The 23,421-nt window shown below is 47.0% G+C and overlaps 1 protein-coding gene across 1 annotated transcript in view; it reads right to left on the bottom strand.

Annotated features, from left to right (window-relative positions):
• Nucleotides 1–23,421, bottom strand: part of KSR1 (kinase suppressor of ras 1) — a 144,246-nt gene that overhangs the window by 60,402 nt on the left and 60,423 nt on the right. The window contains 1 exon segment of the mRNA XM_039886061.1: nucleotides 3,716–3,856. Within this exon segment, the coding sequence (XP_039741995.1) occupies nucleotides 3,716–3,856 (141 nt within the window).

The following is a 23,421-nucleotide window of genomic DNA, read 5'->3' as shown; positions in this document are numbered from 1 at the left end:
GGAGAGCCAAAGAGTTCCGAGGACTCTGTAGGGCACTGGCCCAGTCAGCCTTCTTCTCCCCTGGGGGCAGCAACTCCCCCAGCACTCTTTACAGACATTGACTCATGGGCCAATGGGTATGGCGGGGAGGTAGATCTTTGGGGCTATGGCCCCTATACTGGCCTTTCTTGTAGTACATTAAAAGCCAGGTCTTGGAGTAACCTGTGTCACCACCCACTCACGACCAAACCCGTGACAGTCACCATGTCATGAGGAGATTTGTCCTTCCTTCCTCTCAAACAAGTAATTGTCAGATCAGGACCAATACTCGATGCGGGTTTTGTGGCAAACAACCCAGAGAAGGTAGGTCTTTGTCTCAGAGAGCTTGTATTCCAATGGGAGAGTAGGCAGACCATATACAACAAATAAGTTAGACAACTCCAGAAAGTGGTCAGTGTCATTGAGAAAATCAGCCAAAGTGCACTGGTAGAGACTGGAGGGTGGGAGTCAGCTGTAGATCAGAGGAGGTAACAATGGCCCTGACACTAGAATGATGTCCAGCCTAGGGAGAGAAAAGAACAAGTGCAAAAGTCAGACCAGAGAAAGCAAAGGGGAGGGTCAGCTAGATGAGACAGAGAAAGGCAGGCAGAGGCCAAAGAGTGTGAAGCATCTGGTGTTTATTTGGAAAGAAATAAGAAGCACTGGAAAATGGCATAATCCAATTTATGTTTCTTACTGGCTGCTGTGTAGAAAATAGAATGAAGTGGGTAAATGATAAAGTAGGGAGACAGTTAAGGGGCTGTTGCAGGAGCTTAGGCAAAGAGGATGGTGGCCTGGGCCACAGTGTCGGTGGTAGGGACACAGAGAAGTAGACAGGTCTGCAGTATGTCTTGGGGCAGAGCTCACTAAGGAACTGCACATGTGAGTAAGGGCAAGGGAGGAATCAGGGAGGCCTCTTAGATTTGAGCAACTGGGTAGATAATGCTACCATTTTCTGAGATGGGAAGATAAAATGCGAAGAAAACATGCCTATATGTATGGAAGGGGAAGAACAAGAGCTCCGTTAGTTTCAGAGCTGCCTCATGATCTGCAAGTCACTGGAGAGGTCACTGGGCAGCTGGAGGCGTTCCTGTTGTCTCACCCCGACCCCTCCCCATCCCCAGAGATCTCTGCCCCAGCCTTCCACATCACGTGGCACCCTGGCTTCCAAACCACATCTGACTTTTAGGCTCTCCTGACTGCCTGACTCCTGCATACAAATGAGCCTGTCTCTCAGTTACCACCCAGCTCTGACCTATCACTCATGACATGGTTGTTCAAACATCACCTGACTCAGTATCTGCTATGCCTCTGGGCCTGGCTGAGAGACTGCCCTCCCTGCTGCCACCAAAGGGCTCTCCAGGAGCCAAACAACCCCTGTGGCTGGGGTCCATGGTACCTGGTTCTTGTCTTAAAGACAGACAAGGGGAGAGCTGGGTCCCCTACACATTTTGAATCTCTGGAGATCCAAGGGAAATCCCTCAAGTTGCTAAGCCATCTGCCAAAGAGGCCTTAAGCGCAATAAAGGAAGTTAGAAGGTATAGTCTGGAATCCAGCAGGACTGTGTCTGAACCTCGAGCCCCCCCGTTACTAGCTCTGGGACTCTCATAGAGGGTGGCCTCTTGAACCCAGCAGTCCTCATCTGTCAAGGAGGGATGATGTTGATGAGATGCTAGGCAAGTCACTGATCTTGTAGGGCTCTGGTGTCCTCAACTGTAACCTCCACATGAGTGTTTGGAAACTGCTTTTGATTTCTGAGATCTTAGGGAGGGGAGGGGTAAATGCTGAGGCTGGGCTAGGGGATGGAGGGACCATTCAATGCTTCATAGTCTCCAAGTCCATCATTTTAAATCTGTCACCATAGATTAAACATTACATGTTGGGATCTCCCTCCTGTACAGCAGAAAACTGTTTTGGTGGGGTGGTGGGAGATGGATAGAGAGCTATTACACATATTATGTGCATGTGTCCACGTGACTTAATGCTCAAGGAACCACCATCCCACAAAGCAGTTTCCCTGAACCTTCACATTGGCCAACTCCTTTCTGCCAGCTTCTTAAAGGCTGGCGTATGTCACAAATATGAGGGCCACTGGAGCCAAGGCCAGGAGCATGTAAGGTGCTGAGAGCTCCTCTGCGGTTCCCCTGGCTTACCCCACCTCCTCTCATCCCCTTCCCCCATGATGGGAACCTTTCATGTTCATGTCACCTCCTGTTCAGGAATCTCTCCTAGGGAAAATTCCTAAATATATAAATAGCTTTATAAATAATATTGACAACCATGTTATACATAATAGCTAACAACTAGAATTAACCTCTGCCTGGTAAACTACATCACATATACTCAAATATTATGCAGCCACTTAAAAAAAAAAGGTTTACTAAGTGTGAAAATATGGGGAAAATATGCTGGTTATCATGTCAAATGATAAGAACAAAATATAAAATTGTGTATTCAGGATGATTTAAACCAGTGTTGCCCAACAGAAATATAATTCAAGCCGCAGACTTATATTTCTGCATTTTAAAAAGTAAATATATATAAAACTAATTTTAATAAGTTTTTAGCTTAATATATCCAAAATAGTATCATCTCAACATAATCTAAAGTTATTAATATTTTGCTTTTTTCTGTGCTAAGTCTTCAGAATTCAGCACATCTTTGAATTTATATCTTTGAAATTACAGTACATCCCAGTGTGGCCTAGATCATTTCACGATAATAACAGTCACATTGGCTAGTAACTACCTTACTAGATTGCACATTAAAATTTTTTAAACACTTAAGTATTAGGGAAATAAAAGACTAAAAATAAATAAATAAATAACAAAATCTTAATGATCACAGACTTTCCTTGAGTGGTGAGAATATGAACGTGATTTTTCCATCCTCTTTCTGCTTTCCAAAGTGTCTATATATAATGACTTCATATTACTTTAAAACAATAGCAATAGTCAATCTTTTTAATTTTAGAATAGAAGTAAGAGATTTAAAAGATCTGACTGGGTGAACTGTTCCTGTCAAGGAGTGATTGATTTATGCCCCATGAGAGCCATCCTGTACCTCTGACACCTGGCATAAGGTACGCTCGCTCTCCGTGCATACTGTTTCATTGCTTCGGTAGTGAGGTGGGAGGGTGGGTAGTTTGGATGGGAAGAGGGAACAAAGGAGGAAAAATAATATACTATAGCAGTTACAAGAGAAAACTTAACTCAAGACTCTTGTTTCCAAATCTCAATGCTATCACTTACTAGCTGTATGATTATAAACAAGTTATTTAACCATTCTGTGCTTTAATTTCTTCAAGTATAGAATGGCAAGAAGGGTTTTGTGAGAATTAAGTGAGATTATCTATATAAAGTGTTTTGTGAGAATTAAGTGAGATTATCTATATAAAGTGTTTTAATAGTGTCTGTCATACTGCCAATGTTTTCAGAAATGTGGCTGCTGTCCTTATGGTAAACCAATGAACAACCGGTGCAGTAAAGCAAAGGCACCCAGGACACACACTAGAGCCACATTTACCCTGTGTTCCTCTTGCTGCTGCTGTCCCCTCCAACATCCCCTCTTCCTGAGAGTAGAGAGCATCGCCCCTCAGTCGTAGCCACAGTAGAGCCGTCCTTGGGTTTGCGAGTGGTCCCTTTGCTTGACCACTGCATACCGCAGCCCCTGACCCGTGTCCCCATGGCCCGTATACCTGCACCACCTCCGGCCTCACGTTGAAGGTGTACAGCCAGTCACTGAAACGAGGGTAGCTGTTGAGCTCTGAGGTCCTCTCACCAGGAGCCACGCTCAGCTTGCACTGCCGCTGTTTGCAAATGTACCGGACCAGCTTCGCCTGTGGGGAGTCCAAGAAAGAAAAGGCTGATTCGTTAGGGGCACATGCATGTGGCTGCCCTGAGCACACTACAGGAGAGCTCTGGCAAACAGGGGCAATGTGAGGAGGACAGGAGCCTGTTGGATTCTCCTTTGCTACCATTCCAATAGCACTGAAGCAGGAAAGTGAGGAGGGAGGAGAGGAAGGGGTATGGGAGAGCCAGTAGGAAACCTGGAGAACCACCTATAACCCCCAACCCCACCCAAGGCTGCTGACACTGCCTCACCCTTGGGACCATGATCCTCAGAGAGCAATGGGCAAGACTGGTCAGAACAGAGAACAGGGTTAAAACATAAGAAGGACTTCCTGCCTGAGTAGGGGGAGAAGGAATGGGGGAGGTTAGGATGCAGGGGGTGGTTAGTAATGAAAAGCCTTCTACTTAGGATGTTTCCAGCATAGAATTAGATTGCCTGGGTTGGGATCCAGGGGCTCCCTAGCCCTGTGACCTCGGACAAGTTACTTAACACTCTAACCCCAGTAAAGCTTCTGTTCCCTCCTCCACGAAATGAGTAGACCCTCCCTCTCAGGGAGGTTGAGAAGAAATGAAGCACTCAGTGCATGCCCGGCCCACACGTGTTGACCATGCCTGTCAGGCTGTGGCATTATTGGCAAGGGTCCTTGACTCTGGTCTGACCATAGGCTTTTAGGACTCACACCATGAAATGGATGCAAATTTCAGATATGTGAGTCTGTACATTTTTCAGAGGAAAGACTGTCCACAGCTTTCAAAAGACTAAAACTACAAATGAAATAAGATTAAATAAGGTCAGCCTCATGTTCTCTGCCAAACACTAGTCTCTGACTGGGTGGCCCGTATTCTATTGAGGAATGCAGAGGGGGGCACAGCCTGAGGCTGATTAAAAAGAAGAAGGAATAGACTTGAACAGATGGAAATGAGTCCACAAGCTGAGGAAGACCAGAGTCCTAGCTCAGCTGAGATCAAGTGACCCAGGAATTCAGTGAGAGCTGCTGAGATGGTCTCTAGACTAGTGGCCTCACTGGTGACTTTCAAGTTTCCCCAGAGGGCAAGCACCACCTTCAAAATCTTGCCCTTAGAGCTACTTCCCAGTCCTACTGCCCCCAAGGCTTTTGTTGTTGTTAACACATTCCTTTGTCTTTCATCAGTAAATATCTCAGTATATTTCTCTAAAGCGTAAGGACTCTTTCTGTTAGCACAGTCACAATATTAAAAAATAATTAACACTAATAATTTAAAATTTCGAATATCTAGGAAGGCTCCCAAATAGGAGCTCTTGACCATTTTTGGACCCTGGACCCTCTGGCAGTCTGGGGAGGTCCAACTCTTTCTAAGAATAATGCTTTTAAGTACAAAAACAAAACATTTAGGATTGTAAAGGAAATCAATTATATGTAAATATGTTTACCAAAATATTACTTAAAATTGTGATAGGGTACTAAAAGCTTCTTTAGTAAAGCAGTAAATAACATCTAGCTGTGGGTCTCATAGCTGTCATAACTTTGAAGGTGTGACAAATGTAAAACACTTTTTCAGACAGCTCCACAATTGTAACATGATATGAAAACAGCTGTGATTTTCACTTGTGACCTAGACACACATATTTGCTAAGATGACTGTGCTTTGTTGCCTATATCCAAATCGAATAACATACTAAATTTCAGTTAGGGTTAATGATAATAAAGATACCAATTTTTCCCTGCAAATGCATGGACCCCCAGAATTCTCTCCACAGACCCCAGGTAAAGAATCCTTTTGGCTAGAGGGATGTCAGGCAGGAAATGAGACCCGCAATGACAGCAAAACCATTGCTTCTATGTCAGCCTTTCTGAAATCTCTCCCAGATACTTGTTTGGTCCCAGGCTCACAATCTGCTAGACGCAGGGGCACTGGTCCACTCATGTAGCCTGGAGCGCTGTTAAATCTTGCTATCTTCACAGGGCTCAGTGGCAAGTGAGGACATTGTTAGAGAGTGAACACTGAGTGAGAACAAAAATAATTCCACACAATTGTACAGTTCCAACATTTAGCAAAACCTAGACAGAGGCAAACCTATAGCATTCCTGCACCATATGCCCCCCAGGTACCCAGAGCAGACATTACTAATTGAACATTTCTCTGCGGAGGCTTTATAGCTCTGAGCAGATGCTAATGGAATACTCTGCGGAGGCAGGCAACTCCAAGTCACCACATGAGAAGTATATTTGCTGTCCTATTATGGAACCTAAGTTTCTGGGGACATTTTTAGAGCATGAAACTCACAAATGTAAAGACATGAGTGCCTCTTTTATCCTAAAGGGCTAAGTGGAGGCATTCACATCCCTCATCCAGGCTCTCCCCATTCTGGTCCATCCCTCCCCGTGTGACCGGAGGCCAATTCCAAAATCAAGGCCCCAACCTTTCCTTCCAGGCTCATCTACTCTCCTCTTTGCCCTCCATGTACACACTCACCTAGGAGCTATTCCTCAAATATGTCCTGTACTTTCCTACCCGCTGCGCCTCTGCTTAAACTGTCTGTTCTGGCCAGAAGTCCCTCCCTCCTCCAACCACAATGTCCTTGGCCTGGGCAAGACTTCCCAGGCCTGATTAGAGTTTCCTGTCTCCCCTTCCAATTGTTCTGTCTGCATCTTGGTGGCAGCCCCTATCACAGCAGGCCTCATAGTTAAGCTTCTGACAGGGTCTCCACCAACAGATGTGAGCTCCCAGGGCAGCAGACATAGAACAGGTTTCAGAGGTCAACAGAATCTGGGTTCAAATCTAGGTTCTGCCATTTACCAGTTGTGTGACCTCGGGGAAGTCTGTTAATTTTTCTGAGTCTTGGTTTCCTCACCCGTACAACAGGAATGATAATATCTGGCTCATGGTCTATTGGGAGGATTGAGCCACAGTGTGGAAATTCATACTAGGTTAGTCCCCCTATTATTACATATCAGGGCAGGGACTGTGTCTACCTCATTCGTGGCTGTACTCACACGTCTATTACTGCACAAGGCACATAACATGTGCTCAAAAATTCTGAGGAAGGAAGGAAGCAAGGAAAACTCATGGGCCTTATTCCCCATGTTAAAACATTTCTCACTGCCAGTTTTTACCTTCATTCTAAACTGCTCTCAAATTACAGCTTCAAAGAGCTGACCAAAGACAGGGGGGGATAAATCAAATAACTGTCCCAAGTCAAAATCATTCTTTTCCACATTAACCGAAGAGGTCAGGCTGCCGGCACACACAGCAGCAGCAGTGAAGGCTGTCTGTCACTGGCATGAGAGTTTCCAGGGCCAAATTCTGGGGGCCGATTAATAAGACATCCATTCTGCAGAAGACTTAGGTCATCACAGGTTGACATCAAGGTCAGCCAGTCTGGCCTCAGCAATAAGCCAGGGTTTGGGGCTTACTCTAGCCTTTTTCAGCCTCCAGGCTCTCTGCCTTCTGCCAGGAAAGTTCTTACCAGTGATGCTTCGATGCTTCAGTCTCCAGAGCTCAGCTTAGATCTCCATTTCTCTAAGCCTTTCTCCAAGCCTTTCAGCCCCTGCCCTCTCCCCCATCAGATCACACATCATGGTTCTAATATATTACTTGTCTCCTTCTTTCTTTAGACTGTAAACTCCATGAAGCCAAGTGTCTGGTCTGTGTTCTCGGTCACCACTAGGTCCCCAGGAACCAGCATAGCGCCTGGTACATGGTTTGCTATTATAAAACTTTCGTTGGATAAACTAATGAACACGCATTTTGTAGCTCTGACAGGCACATATGTTTACCAAAATGACAATGGAAAACAAATGCCAATTGAGCAAGTGATGACTCAGGAGCCTGAGAGTCTCAAAAACCTGGGCAAGTTCCCCAGAAGAGGAGTAAGCAGTTTCTTTTGTTTAAAGGTGGCTAAAGATCCCTGCTAGACAGCTCAAAGCAGGCCCGCGGGTAGGACTGTACTGAACTTGAAACGATTCCTCCCTAGACGTAGTTAACAACCCATACGCCTGGCTGGCAGTGCACTGAGACCCATTTGCCAGCAGGTCTGGTGTCCTGGCAGCTGCTTCTTTCAGAGCTCATAAAGAAGAAATGACACCTGCAGATTTAGGTTCTGCTAAATGAGCAAAGCTTTTCTCATTCACAAAGGATGAAGGCACCTAGTGTGCAGCAGCTCATATCCGAGCCATATACGGCTGTTCTCACTTTTTGGAAAGTTGGTCACAGTCACACAAGCACCCAGGGGCTACTTTCCCAGAGAAACCGCAGTGGGGCCTGCCAACCCAGCCTCAGGGGCCTGCAAGGGGACCTTTCATGGGTAGCATCATTTTCTCTTAACCACAAAACCACAATATATAAATTTTCCGGAATAGAAAAGCACCTGGGGTTTCAGCAAAGGAACCAGCAGCAAGAGGGAGTCATTAGCACTCTGGCCATCGGGGAGGACCAAGGGCTGGAACTAAAGTCTCACCCCCGCCACCCAATATTCTTTTGTTTCATTAGCGTGTGACCCCTCTCCTTACACTCACCCTGATTTACAGAAAGAGCAGAAGAGCATCAAGTCAGCCCACAAGCAGTTGGTGGGTACAAGTGCTCACCAAGTGTCCTAGAGTGAAAGGTCTAGGCTCTGGTCCCAGCTCTGACATTTAGATCAAGGACCTTGGGGAAATTCCCCTTAGCTCAGCTTCAATCTTACCACCTATAAAAATGGTATCATTTTATGAAAGCTGGGGCCAAAGTAACTAATAAAAATGCCTGGAACAAGAAAAAAAACACACACAGGTCCTACTGTGTTACTGTTATTTACTCTAACCACATCCAAGAGGAAGCGTAGCTCTGCAAGGAAGAATTGATGCTAGAGGCAGAGGGACCCGGTCTCAAAGCCCCTCACCGTCACTCTCCCCCAGCAGGTGAACACAGATTTAACCTCGGCCTCAGTTTTCCCACCTGTAAATTGGGGTTGATGTGCTTCAAAGGGCTATTGTGGAGATTTACATGAGAAAATATGGATGTAAGATGTTCACGTGCTCAGTGGTAGCCGCGGTTGGTGGCACCTTCACCCAGCTAAGTCTTCAGGTTCTCCTATAACCTTCCTGGGCAGTAGGGAGGATGTGGGTGGGATCGGGCCCATTTCAGAGATGGGGCTAAAGAAGACCTCGAAAGCTGATGTTAGCCTTTAGGACAATGCCGGTGGAACTTACAGATTAGGTACATGTAAAGACATGAGGACCAAGGCCCGGCTCACTGGTTGACTCCAGGGAATCTGAGTCCTCCCTCTCCTCAAAGTGCTCACACCTCCACCATCGGCAGTGGAGGCTGTGGCTGGAGGGGAGCTGCATCGACTCCAGGAAGGCCACTCACCCAGAGAAGCACCTGCACCCCTAATCTGGCATCCTGATCAGTCTCAAATGTAATCTGCCACTTCTAGCTGCTCCAGCATGAGTCCAACAGAGGCCTCCCAAATGGAGGCTGCCATGAGCATCACTTTCATGGAGGCGAGGCCTGTCAGACATCCCTGAAGTGCAGTCACCTGTTAAAGCAGTGGTCTCCAACCTTTTCGGCACCGGGGGCCGGTGCTCCTATGAGAATCTAATGCCTGATGATCTGAGGTGGAGCTGAGGTGGTGATGCTAGCGCTGGGGAGCAGCTGTAAATACAGATGAAGCTTTGCTCGCTCACCTGCTGCTCACCTCTTGCTGTGCAGCCCAGTTCCTAAGAGGCCATGGACTGCTACCGGTCCGTGGCCTGGGGGTTGGGGACCCCTGTGTTAGAGCTCCCAAAGTATATGCCACTGAAAGAGAGAAACTTCTGCAGGAAAAGGAAGCAGCTCCCCAAACCACAAGGGATGCAGAAACACAAAAGGCCTTATGTATCTGCTCGGCTCAAAGCTGCCAAGTCCAGGGGCCGCAGCTTCTCCCGGGGAAGGCACTTTCCTTGCCATTCTTCTTTTATGTTGGGCCTAAACCCACCTCCCTGTAGCTGGCACCTGCAGATCCCAGGTTCACCCTTTAGAGCACATCGTGGTTGTCAAAGGTGACCCACAGGCCAGGCTGATCTGGGACATGGGGCCCCTCTGTAGCCACAGAACTGATGTCCCTTGGAGGCCGCCACAGAGGGCTGGAGTGGTAGTTGCCCTGCCCCCAAAAGAGAGAGGGCAATGCCGGCTGAAGTGGTCATCCTAACAGAAACCTCTTGCAGGTTTCCCAGAGTGGTTGGCTGGGGGCCAGCCATTGTGCTGGACTAGCCAGGAGGTACAGTGGTAATAACCAGGAAAACATTCCACCTGATGCATGGGGGTGCCCACGCCTGTTTACTATCAGCACCTGTTCTGACTGGTCGGGGACCATGCCTACTATTAGTTAATTTTTCCATCACCCCTAGCGGGAAACACAGGCTTGGCAGCCGGGCAGATCTAAGTTGCATTCCTGGTGCTATCACTTACCAGCTGTGTGGCAGTGACCAGTTTATCTTAGTTTCCCTATCTGCAAAATGGAGAAAATAGTATCTGCTCCATAGCTGAAAAATTCACTGCAGGATTCGTGTATGCGAAGTGCTTTGTCCAATGTCCAGAATATGTGAAGTGCTCACTAAATAGGATGCTGCTCAGTCCAAAAGCATGGCCTTGATGAGGAGTGTAAAGACTTTCATTTGGTGCCATTTGAATTACATCTTACCCAGACTTCTGCACCTTTGCAGAAAACATGTCTTTCCAGACAACTGATTACAAAGTCAACTCCACTCTAAAACTGCAGTACCTGGGATATGGAGGTCCCTTCTGTGGGTGACCCCCAAATCCATGATCTGGGCATGATCCAGAAGTGGCCAGATGTCTAAAGGTGTGTCACCCTAACTTTGACTCAGACCCTGGCTGCTGCAGGACCCTGAGCAGACTGTTACTCTTCTCAGAATCCCAGGTCTTTATGTCGCTAGCAGGACATGTGGTTCAGTATGGGGACAGATGTGACATATATTGAAATACAGATGGACAAATGAACTCCAGGCACAGGCAGAGGTGGACACAAGATTCCCATGTATTGCAGTAGGCTTTCTCGATTATGGAAATCATGTCAATACCCAATGATCAACCCTAGTAGTAACAATGGTTTCTTCTATTTATAGAACACCTTATCACTCTCTCTCCCTGGATTCTCAATAAAAACCCCAGGAGGTAGGAATTGCAGTAGATCTCTCACAGCATAAGAATGATATCCCAACTTTCGCACAACCCGAAAACTGGCAACATCCCTGAGCGTATCCTTCTTCCCACAAAACAGTTACGTACAACGGAAAAAACATCACAGATCCTTCTAGACTCTTGATGGGAAGTACTGTGCACTCAACATCAACATCAAACACAGAGCTATGTTGAGACGTGGGTGCTGGGCAGCCTGCTTGGCCCACTCACTAAGGGACTGCTACTTATCCTGCAAAAAGTCATGTGCAATTCTGAGTCCAGACTCAGCACAATGACAAGTATGGCTCATTACTTAGGCCACTCACAAAGAGGCAAACCACGTGTGCTACAGCCATTAGATTTACAGGCGTATTTTATTCTTCCCATTTTACAAATGAGGAAACTGGGGCACCAAGAGCTTTGTAAGTTTCTCAAATCATAAAGGGACTCAGGCCTCAACCCAATGCTCTGTTTCTTTGTACCACACCATCACCCAAAATGACTCCTGCTATCCATCCCTTAGCTCCTCTAAGCTGTCTGGACCAGCACAAACATGATTACAGTGGGCAGAACCCACCTCTCTTATGGCCCGAAGCCCAAAATCTAGCAATGACCAGCCTGTGCCAGGCAGTGAATTCTCTGAATAAAAGCTGCAGACTGAATCCACACTCTCCAAATGCGTCTGGTCACACAATGGGTTACTACATCTGATACTGATTTGCAATAACCTACCATCTGAGCTACACCCAATCCCAGGCTCCTAACCAGCTATGAATTCATTAAAACTAGCCACCATCCTGCCTAGTACTTAGGGCTGCTCCTTTCAAGGAGATCCCAGCATGCTTACAGAATGAGGTAAGGCACCTGGATGGCCACTCCACACTTCCATCCCCTGCCCGTCAACTTAGTCTCTCAGCCAGCAGGTGCAATTTTTGGACCAGCCTCCTCCAGATCACCAACACCTATGGGACTTCTTCCCAGGTGGGCAGCACTGAACTTAAGAGGATGTCCACAGCAGTGCCAGCTCCCTGTCTACCCCATCCCAAACTTTAGGAAGCCACCAAAGCTCTTGCAACTCAATCCAGCCTTCCCTTGATGGTCCTTGAAGCTGACGCTCCTTCCCCAGCACTGTTGGTTCTGCCCAGGGCTTGTCCCCTTACTTCTTCCACCTTTCTCCCTAAAGCTGGAGTATGCTTCCAGAAACTTCCTGTCAGCCCAGGCAGCTAAGCAGTCTGGTCTGGCTGCCATGGCCAATGTATTGCAAAATGATTTCTGAGAATGTAAGGAGGCTTCTGGAGGTCGTGACACAGCTGGCAGCTCCACACATAGGCACGAAGCAAGCCCAGCCCTCGGCTCCTAACACTGCCGAGCCCCGAGGAGCTCTCGAATGTACCAGTGGGACTGCCGCTGGAAGGAAAGGGGCAGAGTGAGCGAGGGCACCAGGGAAAGTGAGGTGAGGAGAAAGTGATCTCGATCCCCAAGCCAGGCATTTCGCAACCAATCATCCTTTGCCCGTCTGTCTCTGTCCCGCGCCCATGCTCTGCCGGGGAAGCTGCCAGACGTGTGCATTTGTGCAGAGACAATCTCCCCACCAAGCCTCCCACTAGCAGCCCTGCCCTGACGTCAAACTCGGAGTCGGGAAACTTCAAACACAAACAAACAAGTCTGCCCCAGACCACAAGTGGAGCCGTGCCCAAGGAGGCTGGGGTGAGAGGGCCGCAGCTGGGAACTCAGGCTTCCCGCCCTCCCCTGGCTCCATGGGGGCTGCGGACTCCAGGCCTGACGACAGGCTGCAGATGGGAGGTTCACACCCAAATAGAGACCAAACGGGATCAGTCTTTGTCCTGGCTGATAGGTGTGAGTGCCCACCAGGACCCTGCCCAGAAGCACTACTGAGTTAGTAAACTTCCTCTGTATGATTAGCACCCTCCTTAGATACCATCACCCATTCTAATTGTTCTGGTACCAAGTATGAGCAGGGAGGGCAAGGAGAGACTGACATAGCTTAGAAGCATGTACGAAGCTTCTTGAGAGCTTGAGCTGGGCCATGGTGGACAGCCAAGGACCCAAGTTTTCTCAGCATCTCAGGCTCCACTGAGGTTGTGACACTCAACAGGAAAGGTGTTCAAGAAGAAGGCATTTTCCTAACTGAAATATCCTCAGATGGCTTCCACTTGAGAATTATGGTTGGTTGAGCTGGTTCTTCAGAAAGCCATCTTAACTTTAAAAAGTTGGAGAATGAACTGTCTCGGGGCTGCCTCATTTCAATACTATAAGCCGATACCCACATATGGAACCAGAAGTCCTTGAGGGTTGTGGGGATTAACTGGACTAAGCCACAAGAAAGCAAGTCACCAGCCTCATCCCCTAACTGCCCTGGGCCTGAAGTGATTGCACAGGGAAAGGAAAGAGAACCTCTATCCATCATTCATTCACTCAACAAGCGGTCAGTAAACTTCTTCCCGATGCCAGGCACCGAGAGGCACTGCAGCATAGGCACAAGCAACCTGGTGCATAAGCTAGAGGAACTCACACAAGTAGGGGTGACAGACGTGTTCAAAGACGACCTGACCAGAGGGCTGTGGGAGGCAAAGAAGGAGAGCAGGTATGCCCGCCCCAAAGCATCCCTGACTGCCCCAATGCTCAGTGTTCCTGCCCCCAAATCAAATCCTTAATTGACATAGCCTTTATCCCTGTTCAAACACTCTACATGCCTGTCTGAAGTTCATCAGACCTATGCAGCATAGCTTAGCCCTCAATCCCTCAGTTATAAGAGGGAATCTCAGAGGATTCCTGATACTGCACACCAGAAGGAACCTGGGTGTGAATTACCAAGCAGAGACCTAGAAAAACAGGCAGAGGCTGCATCCAATGGCAAAAGTGGATTCCTGCCAATAGGCCCACCCCCTTATCTATCTTTAAGACCTGGTACCTGGAAGCCACTAGGAGGGAGGCATGAGGGAAGGTGAAGTGCTTCATCTGAAAGCATCTGCTGTAAGTAGGAGATTGTGCCATATGCTGGGGAGATGGAAGGCCTTCCTTTCCAGCAACATGACTGTTTGCCTGGAAACTCAGGCCATCACAGAAAAGGGTAAAGGACCATGCAGGGGCAGGAGGCAAGGGGGAAGGGACAAGTGAGCACCTTGGATAGCAGGAGCCAACTAATATGATGGTGAACTCCCCTGGAATGAGGGGTACTGCATTAGGCACTCTCATCTATCTGATATCCATTCCGGACCACTTCCTTGCTCACAGACTGATTTGATTTGGAGCAGCACTGTACCCAGTGATGAATGGGTCTGAGTCAGTGGTTCTCAACCCTGACTTCATATCCGCATTATTGACCTGGGATGGGGTCCCAGCATGGCTACCGTGATGCTCCAGTCCCTACTTCCAGCGTCCCTTGGAGCTAGCTATGTGACACTTCTGGTCAATTACATATGAGGACATGTCCGCTGAAACTGCTGGGAAAGTGTTTCCTTTGCTCACAAGTGGGACAGTCTCTGGGGTGCCCGTTACCCACAATTTCCCTTCCTGCTCTGAAGATTAGAATTGTCAAGAGTTGTCCAGAGAACCAGAGATGCCAGCACTGTTCCGCTGTTGAACCAACACATAAGCCAAATGTCTTGCTGTCGGAGAAACATAATGGCTACATTGCTGAAGTCACGTTTTCTGTTACTTGCAATAGAAAGTATTTCTGCTAATATTTATTAAGCACACAATATTTCAAATCTCCTCTCAAACCTTCTAAGGCTAATATTTCCAAGGCTAAGGCTTCCTGTTGGCCTCCAGAAAACCCACAAAAGGAAAAAGATTCTTCTTGGGACTGCATGCTGTCCAAAACATTCTTCCAAAAGTCCTTCCAAATTTCAAAAAACAGCTACTTTTTTTTATGAAGTCCAATTTTTCAATGTTTTTCTTTTTTGGTTTAGGCTCTTTATTTCCTATCTAAGAAATCTTTGCCAAGCCCACATTCACAAAGATGTTCTCCTATGTTCTAGAAGTTTTATAGTTTTATCTTTTTTATGTATGTCTGTGATCCACTATGAAGTAAGTTTTATCTTCCAGGACTGTTTTTTTTACCACAACTGTATAATATTTTAGTTTTTAAATTGGATATTCCCATGTGCCAGGCACTGTGCTATGCATTTCACGTGTATTGTCTCATCTAATACCCACATTAATTCTCTGATAGGTACTATTATTAACTTCATTTTACAAATGAGGGAACTGAGGCTTAGAGAGTTACATATACTTGAAAAAGGAACCTAATGTACTCAAACCCACATGTAATACCTTATAGATCTTTCATGTCTATTACACAAGACCTGAAGCACAACTGGATATTGAACCTGACTGGGGAGGTAGAGAGAAGTGGAATTCTTGTTCCAACAACCTGCCTGATGTAGTTGATACTAAGTGCTTGGGAATACAACCCCTAGCTGCACCCCTGCTCATAGGAAGACACAAGATGACCCAATTTCTATGAGTGCACACAGCGAGGGTGGGGTGAAGCAAGATGTGCAGCATCTTGCATCTGTAGAGAAAGAGAATGGGTAGAAAAGCCCCTGTTCTTGGTGGTGGGTAGTGAGAGCTGTTCTGTCCCATTTGAAAAGCACAGGATTACTTGAGGCTATGATACGAGTGTAGGCCACCGCAGTAGACTGAAGATGGCCACCCAAAATTTCACACTTCTTCAATCTAAGGCCTATTTCTTCTCCCTTTGAATGTGGGTTGGTCGGTGTCTGCTCTGACCAACAGGACAGCAGAAGATTCTTCTGGAACCCTGATTACTCTGATGGAAAGACCACGTAGAGAGGCCCTGAGCCTCCAAGGAGAAGGAGAGAATGCCAGCTGAGGCCAGCTGTCTCCAGCAAAGTGTCAGACATGTGAGTAGGGACTCTTTGGGCCTTCCAGACCAGGATAGCTGATGCCACGTGGAGCGTGACACCTCAGTGCCTCCATAGAGGTTTGTGTATTTGCTGTGGGATTCCAAGGGGACTAGGTCTTACTGTGGAGTGCGGTGGCTGAGACCCTAGGAAGACAACAAGAGGAGGTAACCCCTAAAATGAGTTCAACAGGTTGGGGTGAGGCATGGGGTGTGGCACACAGACAAAGGGTAGGGAGCAGGGAGGTCACTCCAGGTCAAGGGCACAGCATGAGCAAAGCCCAGAGCCACAAAGGAACCTTTTTTTTTAAAGGATATAGCAAGTAGCTGGAGACTAGAGGGGATGCAGAAGGTCAGGAGAGCAGTCGGCTGGGGGCAGGGCCAGCTCATGCAGGTCCTTAAAGGTTCTGGGAGGCCAAACCAAGGCATCTGCACTCAATCTGGCAGGAGTGGGGAGGGAAGCAAAGGAAGAAACATGATCAGATTTGCATTTTTGAATGATCATCATTCTGGAAACCATGTGGAGGACAGATTGAAGTGGGTGTGGAGAAACCAGAGACAGGAAAATCAATTAAGAAGCCACCACAAAGCAGCAAATGATGAGAACAAAAGGTAACTTACTTAGTGGCAGTGTGGGTGGAAAGGAAGGAACAGATTCTAGAGATGTTTTATTAGCATATTCACTATAAAGACAAGACTTCTCTGCTTGCTTGTCCAGGGAATTTCTGGCATACCAGCACCCTGGAATGCAGGAAGCTAAAGAGCTGAGTTTCTTCAGCAAATGAGCCAACAAGGCAGAGACTGTTTGTCTGATTTACTAGACCTGGATGCTTCATGGGGGAAGGAGGTCTGCTATCTTTCAGAAGCTCTCTTGGCTTAAGGTCCAGCTTGGCAAAGGCACCTCAGCCCACAGGCAGCTAGCTTCCAGCCCAGGTGCCTCCCCACTCTTGAGCTCCACCCCTCCTTTCCCCTCACAGGCAGAAGGGAACCCCGCACTTGCCAAGAGCAAAAGCCACTGCTCCAACAGTTCCATCTCCAATTCTTCCCGGCAGCCCCCAGAGGTGGGTCAGAAAGACAAGCTGGAGAGACGCAGCATTGCCAGAGTGGCCAGACCCAAGAGAAGCCTTCTCCAGCCAGCATGGGGCTGCTGAATCTGTCTAGTCCTCTTCAACCCATACGTGCAGGAAACGCACTACCCCATAAAGGAAAGTGGGCTCAGGGTGTGTGTGTGTGTGTGTGTGTGTGTGTGTGTGTGTGTGTCAGAGAGACACACATGGACAGAGAGCACACTTTCTCTAGCTTAAGAAAGATCATGGGAATAAGAGTCAGAAAGAACCAAGTTCAAATCTCACTTTCACCTCTTACCAGCTAAGGGATAATTGACAGAATTTACTTCCTGTTTTAAATGAGGGGGTAAAGATCAGCCTCAAAAAATCATCGAGAACCCTGAACAATATAATACATGTCCAGCAGCTGGCGTGCTGGGTACCCAGCCAATATTTGCAGCCATCTCCCTACTCTGTGGCCTTAATCGTGGAAAAGGCCAACGCTTTGACAGCTGACAGGGAGACCTCAAAAGGCAAGTGTCCTAATGCAGCTGTCGATTATTGACACGTCTGCAGGCTCCTCATGGAACAAGAACAAACAGCTCTGAGTATGAGCTATTCTCCTCCTTATCCACCCTCTGGATTGGACGGCACGATTTTTAAAACCCTGCATTCCTAAAATACTGAGTCCCTCTGGGGTCACTCCCAGCTGGGGACCCCTCAGATATCTCTTAGGGAAGAGAGCCTCAGGGGGCAGCTTGACAAAGCCATGCACGCCTCTTTACCTAAGGGATGTGTGAAGGCCATTCAATTACACGTGACCTTCTTCATTACAAATCGTCAAAGCTCTCTTTTTAAGGGACCATTTTATCTGGGCAGGGGAAGGTAAGGAGAGATGGGGTTTAGGAATGGAACTGTAGTGGGGCTAAGGAGATGTCAGCTCCGGAGGGGAGGAGAGCGGGAGCACCATCTCTAAATGCAAAGGCCAAAAGACTACGGAATTTCTCCCCCTACCCCAGGCACCTCAGTTTACACAGCTGTATTGGGCTCACATCACCAAAACTATTATGAAAAGTGAGAGAAGGCTTGGCTATCACCAAAGCTATCGTTATGGAGGGTAAGAAAGGGCTCAGATAACAGAATGTCACCACTGAGCTATTCCAGGAATGCCAGCCAGAAGCCTTACGGAGAGGGATGGTCAGGTGCTCAGGCCTAGAGTCCAACAGACCTGGGTCCAAATCCCAGCTCTATTGTTGTCCAGTTGCCTTAACTTGGGTTAGTTAATCTTTATATGCCTCAATTTCCTTGTCTGTAAAATGGGAGGCTAGTACAACCTTCCTGAGAGGGAGATGTATTAGCTACCAGATTGTCAACACTCATCATCAGCCATCTTTATCATGAAAATTCCAGTATCTTGTGACCTTTGAAAGCAGTTAAATTCTGACTTATTTGTTGCTTTAAGATTCTTAAACATGTTCCTAATGAGTCCATTTACATGGCACATCCCAAGCTACTCTCATGTGTTCTTTGGAAAGAGGCAAATGTAGATGAGGCCAGGCAAGGCGAGAGCACACTCACGTCAGAGGACGGCCTTCTGAACCCTTGTTTTATTCCTGAGAGGTCAAGAGGAGGTCAACACACAAGCCAGACTGTGCATCAGGAACCCCTGCCAGCAGACTGAGCAGAAGAGCAAGGCAAACAAGACAGCTATTAAGATGCATGCAACCTGAGGAAGCAAGTGGAAGAGAGCCTGGGAGGGACAGGCTCCAGGCCTGGCGCACAGGCTGTAACAGGAGCTGTTCTCTGGGGCAGGAGTGACTCAGCTCAAAGACACACACACACGCGCGCGCGCGCGCGCACAAATGCTCACACACACCTGCCACTCTGAATAAGTTCTGGCTGAACAGAGAGGGGCTCCATTTCAAAATAAACAAAGCAGGTGGGCTGCCTACCTCCCAAGAAATCAACTAACCACAACTTACTGGAGAAATCAGATAACAGCTAACATTGACAAGGCATTTATTCATTATGTGTCAGGCACTGCTTTGAGTGATTTATATATATCGAGTCACTTAATCCTCACAACAATCTGTGAGAGAGGCCCTAACACCTAACATTATTCCCATTTTACAGAGGGATAAACTGAAAACAAGGAGCAGGCCCAAGTCACACAGCTAGTTAGTGGCTGGGTGAGGTTCAACTGCCGAGTCCACACTCCAACCATAGGCTATACTACCTCCTTCACTGACTGATGTTTGGAACACTCACTGTGAGCCAGGGCAACGCTGGGCATCTTGGTATGAGGATCCTCATTTATAAAGGAGGGGCCAGAGGCTCAGGGGGGCAACCCAAGGTCACCAGGCTGGGTCATGCCAGAGCCAACTTCAACCTAGGAAGGCCCGACACCCCATGCTGCCCCTCCCAACACGAGGCACTGGGCTTGACCTTATAGTAGGCCACCACACTTCAAACTCACCACTCATGCAAAGACCTTTCCCAGTGTGCACATGGATACATCGCCAACACACAGAGCACAAACCCAGGCGAGGCTCTGTCACCTGCCAGAAGGCCTGGGCGACAAGCGGAACCTCAGAGAGGATTCACCAGCCTCAGCCTCCTTGCTCAGCATACAGTCTTCTCCTCCCTAGGAGCCTGGCAGCCACATCCTACTCCTTCCTACTCGTCTGCAAAAAGGACCAGAGCAAGAGAACCTACTGCTGGTTCCCCGATCACATGAGCTCTGAGTACTTAGCCTTCTGATGTAACAGCTGCAAGTAGAGATACACATAGGCTCTTGCATGAGACCCAGTTTCACTCACACAAAGACCTCAGGGCAAGCGGTGCACTCTGAGGGCCGGGGCGCACTGTGGCCCACGGAGCACAGGTGCCGGCAGCCCACACCCCTGCTCTGCTGTGCAGGACAGCACACGTCTCACATTCCCAGGAAGGCTGGTTCTCCCATGGCCCATTGTTCCCAGGTGACCCAGATACTCTAACTCAGCCTCCAGGAGAAGAGCTCACCTGTGCAGAGAAAAATCCCGGCAAACCCTACAGAGCTGGCTCTCCGGCCGCCAGTCTTTGCTGTCAGCCCCGATGAGGGCCATGCCAACCAAAAGTGGCTATTGGAAGGATTGAACCCTCCTTGAGGCATCTGAAATACCTTTAAATCACAAAATTCTAGAATCTTCTGAAAAGGGCCTTCAAGGTCATTGCACTTTACTGACAAGGAATCTAAGGCCCAGGGTGGGGCAGTGCCTTAGTCGAAGTCATAGAGAAAGTCAGACAGCAGCATCAGAACAGACCCCGGTCTCCTGGCTCCTGTCTAGTGCGCTTCCCCATGTGCTGGATGGCAGAAGGCCTGGGTTCAACCTGCTGCATGAGCAAGAAGCTCATCTGGGTCTCCGGTTCCTTATTTTTATTTAGCAAATCAGGGACTATTTAAAGAAGTTTAGAAATGTTACCTCATTCATCGAGGAGGTAGGTGTTATTATTATCCCCACGTGGGGATGAAAGTAAGACAGATAAAGTAACTGTCAGGGGCAGGATGTGAACTCAGGCAGTGTTGCTCCACAGTCTAAGCTCTGGACCGTTGGGCCATGTTGACTTCGTAACTGCAGTCCCTCGGCGGGGAGAGCTGGCTTTAGGAACTCAACGGCATGCCCTGGGCAGCTCTTTAGAGGCGTGGGCCTAAGGACAACTCCAGGACTCCTCCCATGCCAGCAGCCCCTATCAGACATGCCCAGGGAATGATGAGAGCAGATCGGCCATATGGGATCTAAGTCTGGGACCAGCCAGAAAATGGACCCAGGTGTTTGTTCACTATAAGCTCCTACGGGAGGAGGGTGTGACCAGAGCTTACTGCTGAAGAGAGCAGCTTTGCCACGTACAAGTTCTGTGGCAAAGGCTTAGCGTCCCTTACCCCGAACCCACTGCAACTCTGGGTGTAAGAGGAGAGGAAGGGCCATGTAGCGCCAAGGCCCCGACAGCCAGGGGGCATGATAATGCACTCTTGTGTGGCCTCCTCGAGGCTCAAGCACTTGAGTTTTCTTTCTGAAAAAGGAAGCCATTGCTCAATATGTTGCTACACACGGATACTGAGAAACACAAACCAAGAGGCTAGTGGGGAACCAGCCCCAAAGGCTGGAGAATGAGGGAGAGGAGCTGGTATGGGTCGGTCAGCCTCGCAGCACAGCTAAAGAAGTGACAAGGCAACACTGCACGATCTAGTCCATCCCCGTTCATAGGAGTGACACAGTGGAAACAATCCAAAGACCTAACAACAAAATCAGGGCTGACTAGGTTATGGTAAAACCACGTAAAATATTATAAAACCATTGAACGAGTGTTATTCTATTGAGTGACAAAGGCAGGACAAAAGAAGCGCATGCTACACTACATAGTAAAAAACTTAAAACATTTTTACCTAGAAAATGCAACTAAAAGAAAACATAGCCGAAACGTCAACCATGGTGAGCCAGTTGAATATGACTAGGAAGCCTATAGGTGATCCCTGTCTTCCTTCTATGTTTCAAATGTTCCATAATTACCACATATTGATTTTATAAGATGATTCGGAATAATAATACATTTTAAATTGTTAAAATGGGAAAGTGGAGGGTGGTAGTTAATCTCTTCCAGCGAGGGGAGAAAAGTCTGGGTAGGTTGCCAACGTCAATGTCCTATTTGAAACAAAGACATGTTCAGGGCTGCCATGCCCGGCCTTCGTGCCATGCTGGGCATGGCAGCCTTCCCACGAAGGCCGGGCATGGCTGGTTACTCTACCTGTCCTGCTTGATCTTGGATGGAGCAAAACCTCCCTGATTCAGAAGGGAAAGAGGAGGAAAGAAAGAAAACAATTTGATAAGATGACATTAGATTCATTTTTAATTTTTAAGAACTGTGCATATATCGTGCATCCATCTAAGAATGTCGGTACCTGCTCGTTACCCAGCACTGTGCCAGGCCCTACAGTAATATAGAAATGAGTAAGGAGCATTTCCTATCCTAAAGACAAGATTCTAGGAGAGGCCAAAGATACTGAGTTATAATGCAAAGGGGTATTTGACAAGTTGACTATAAGCAGCTGTACGAATTTGGAGGTGAAAATAAAAATACTTCCACCTTCAGAGAAACAACAGTTTGCAAAGAAGGGATCATGGCAAGGTGGGCTTTGAATTGGGTCTTGAAAAACAAGTGGGAGTCCATAAAAAGTGGGAGTCCATAAAAGGGTCAGGAAAATAGGCCAAAAAAATATACACCTCTATCTCAAAGGAAAGTTACAGATGTGAACAATTGTAACAAACCTCTCCATCTTAATAATGAACAAGGAAATGCAAAATGAAAACAAACGAGGTTTTGGTAATGTTGGTAGAGCCCATTCCTCGTGTGGGCTGTGCTGGGAGCACTGGGAGGTATGGCCTTCCTTGAGGGCAGTTGAGAAATAAGACATTGCAGCAGCATATTTACAAAGCGGTGCACCTTTGAGCCAGTGATTTCACATCTAGGAATTTATCTTTAAAGAAACAATTAAGTGTGAGCATAAGATTATTCATGGAAGTGTAACTTAAAACAGCCAACTACGGGGGGCAGTAGGTAACTAAATTCTGGAGTGTTTATATAGCAGAAGTCTATGCAGCTAATAAAAAGAAAACATTTTCAAGGAATATTTAATGACATGAGCAATGGCCATGATGTTACAGCAAGTTAACAATTAAAGATAAGAAAACCACATTTACAGTATAATTGCAACGTATCCTTTTTTATTTTAAAGCATTAGGTTTTTTTTTTCAGCTTTACTGAGGTCAGTTTATACTTTATAGCAAAATAAATACATCAAAATTTAAAAACCAGAAATATAAGATCTTATTTTGATTTTTTTACTTTTTCGTATTTTCTACAAAGAACATATATCCTTTTAAAATCACAAAACGTTATTTAAAATGAAAGAACAGGTGGGATTTCAATGGGAGGAGAAGGGGTCATCACAGACTTAGAAAATAGTGGAAATCAGAAGTAAGGAAAGTACAGGTCTGTCTGTGGGGGAGAAAGAGCTGAATTTTAGAATCAGACAGATTGGGCTCAAATCCTGGATCCATTATTTTCTAGCTGTGTGACCTCAAACAAATTACTGACCCACCCTTAAACTTCAGTTTCCTTTAAAGACGTATTAACAACTCTTTCAGAAGTTAGTAAAGTCAGAGCCCTTTCTCTGGCCAAGAAAACCAAATCTATTCTGAATGCACACAGGTGAAGTAGGAATACTCATTCAAAAGATACGTTATCAATATAAAAAGAGCATTTTACGAAAGCAACCAAGTGTTACCTTAAAGCCAATACATCCCAATGTCAGAAGTAATTAAACTATGAAAAGATATCTGTCCTAAAAGAAAATCAAGAAAGTATGAACATCTCTCTTCTAAAGATGGTGACGACCAGGAGGAAGCATTCTGTCATCGCCCAAGACATTAATGTTGTCCCC

The sequence above is a fragment of the Pteropus medius genome, unplaced genomic scaffold (genome assembly GCF_902729225.1).
Source record: "Pteropus medius unplaced genomic scaffold, Ma_sr-lr_union100, whole genome shotgun sequence".
NCBI lineage: Eukaryota > Metazoa > Chordata > Mammalia > Chiroptera > Pteropodidae > Pteropus > Pteropus medius.
This window is presented reverse-complemented; position numbering and strand designations above follow the sequence as displayed.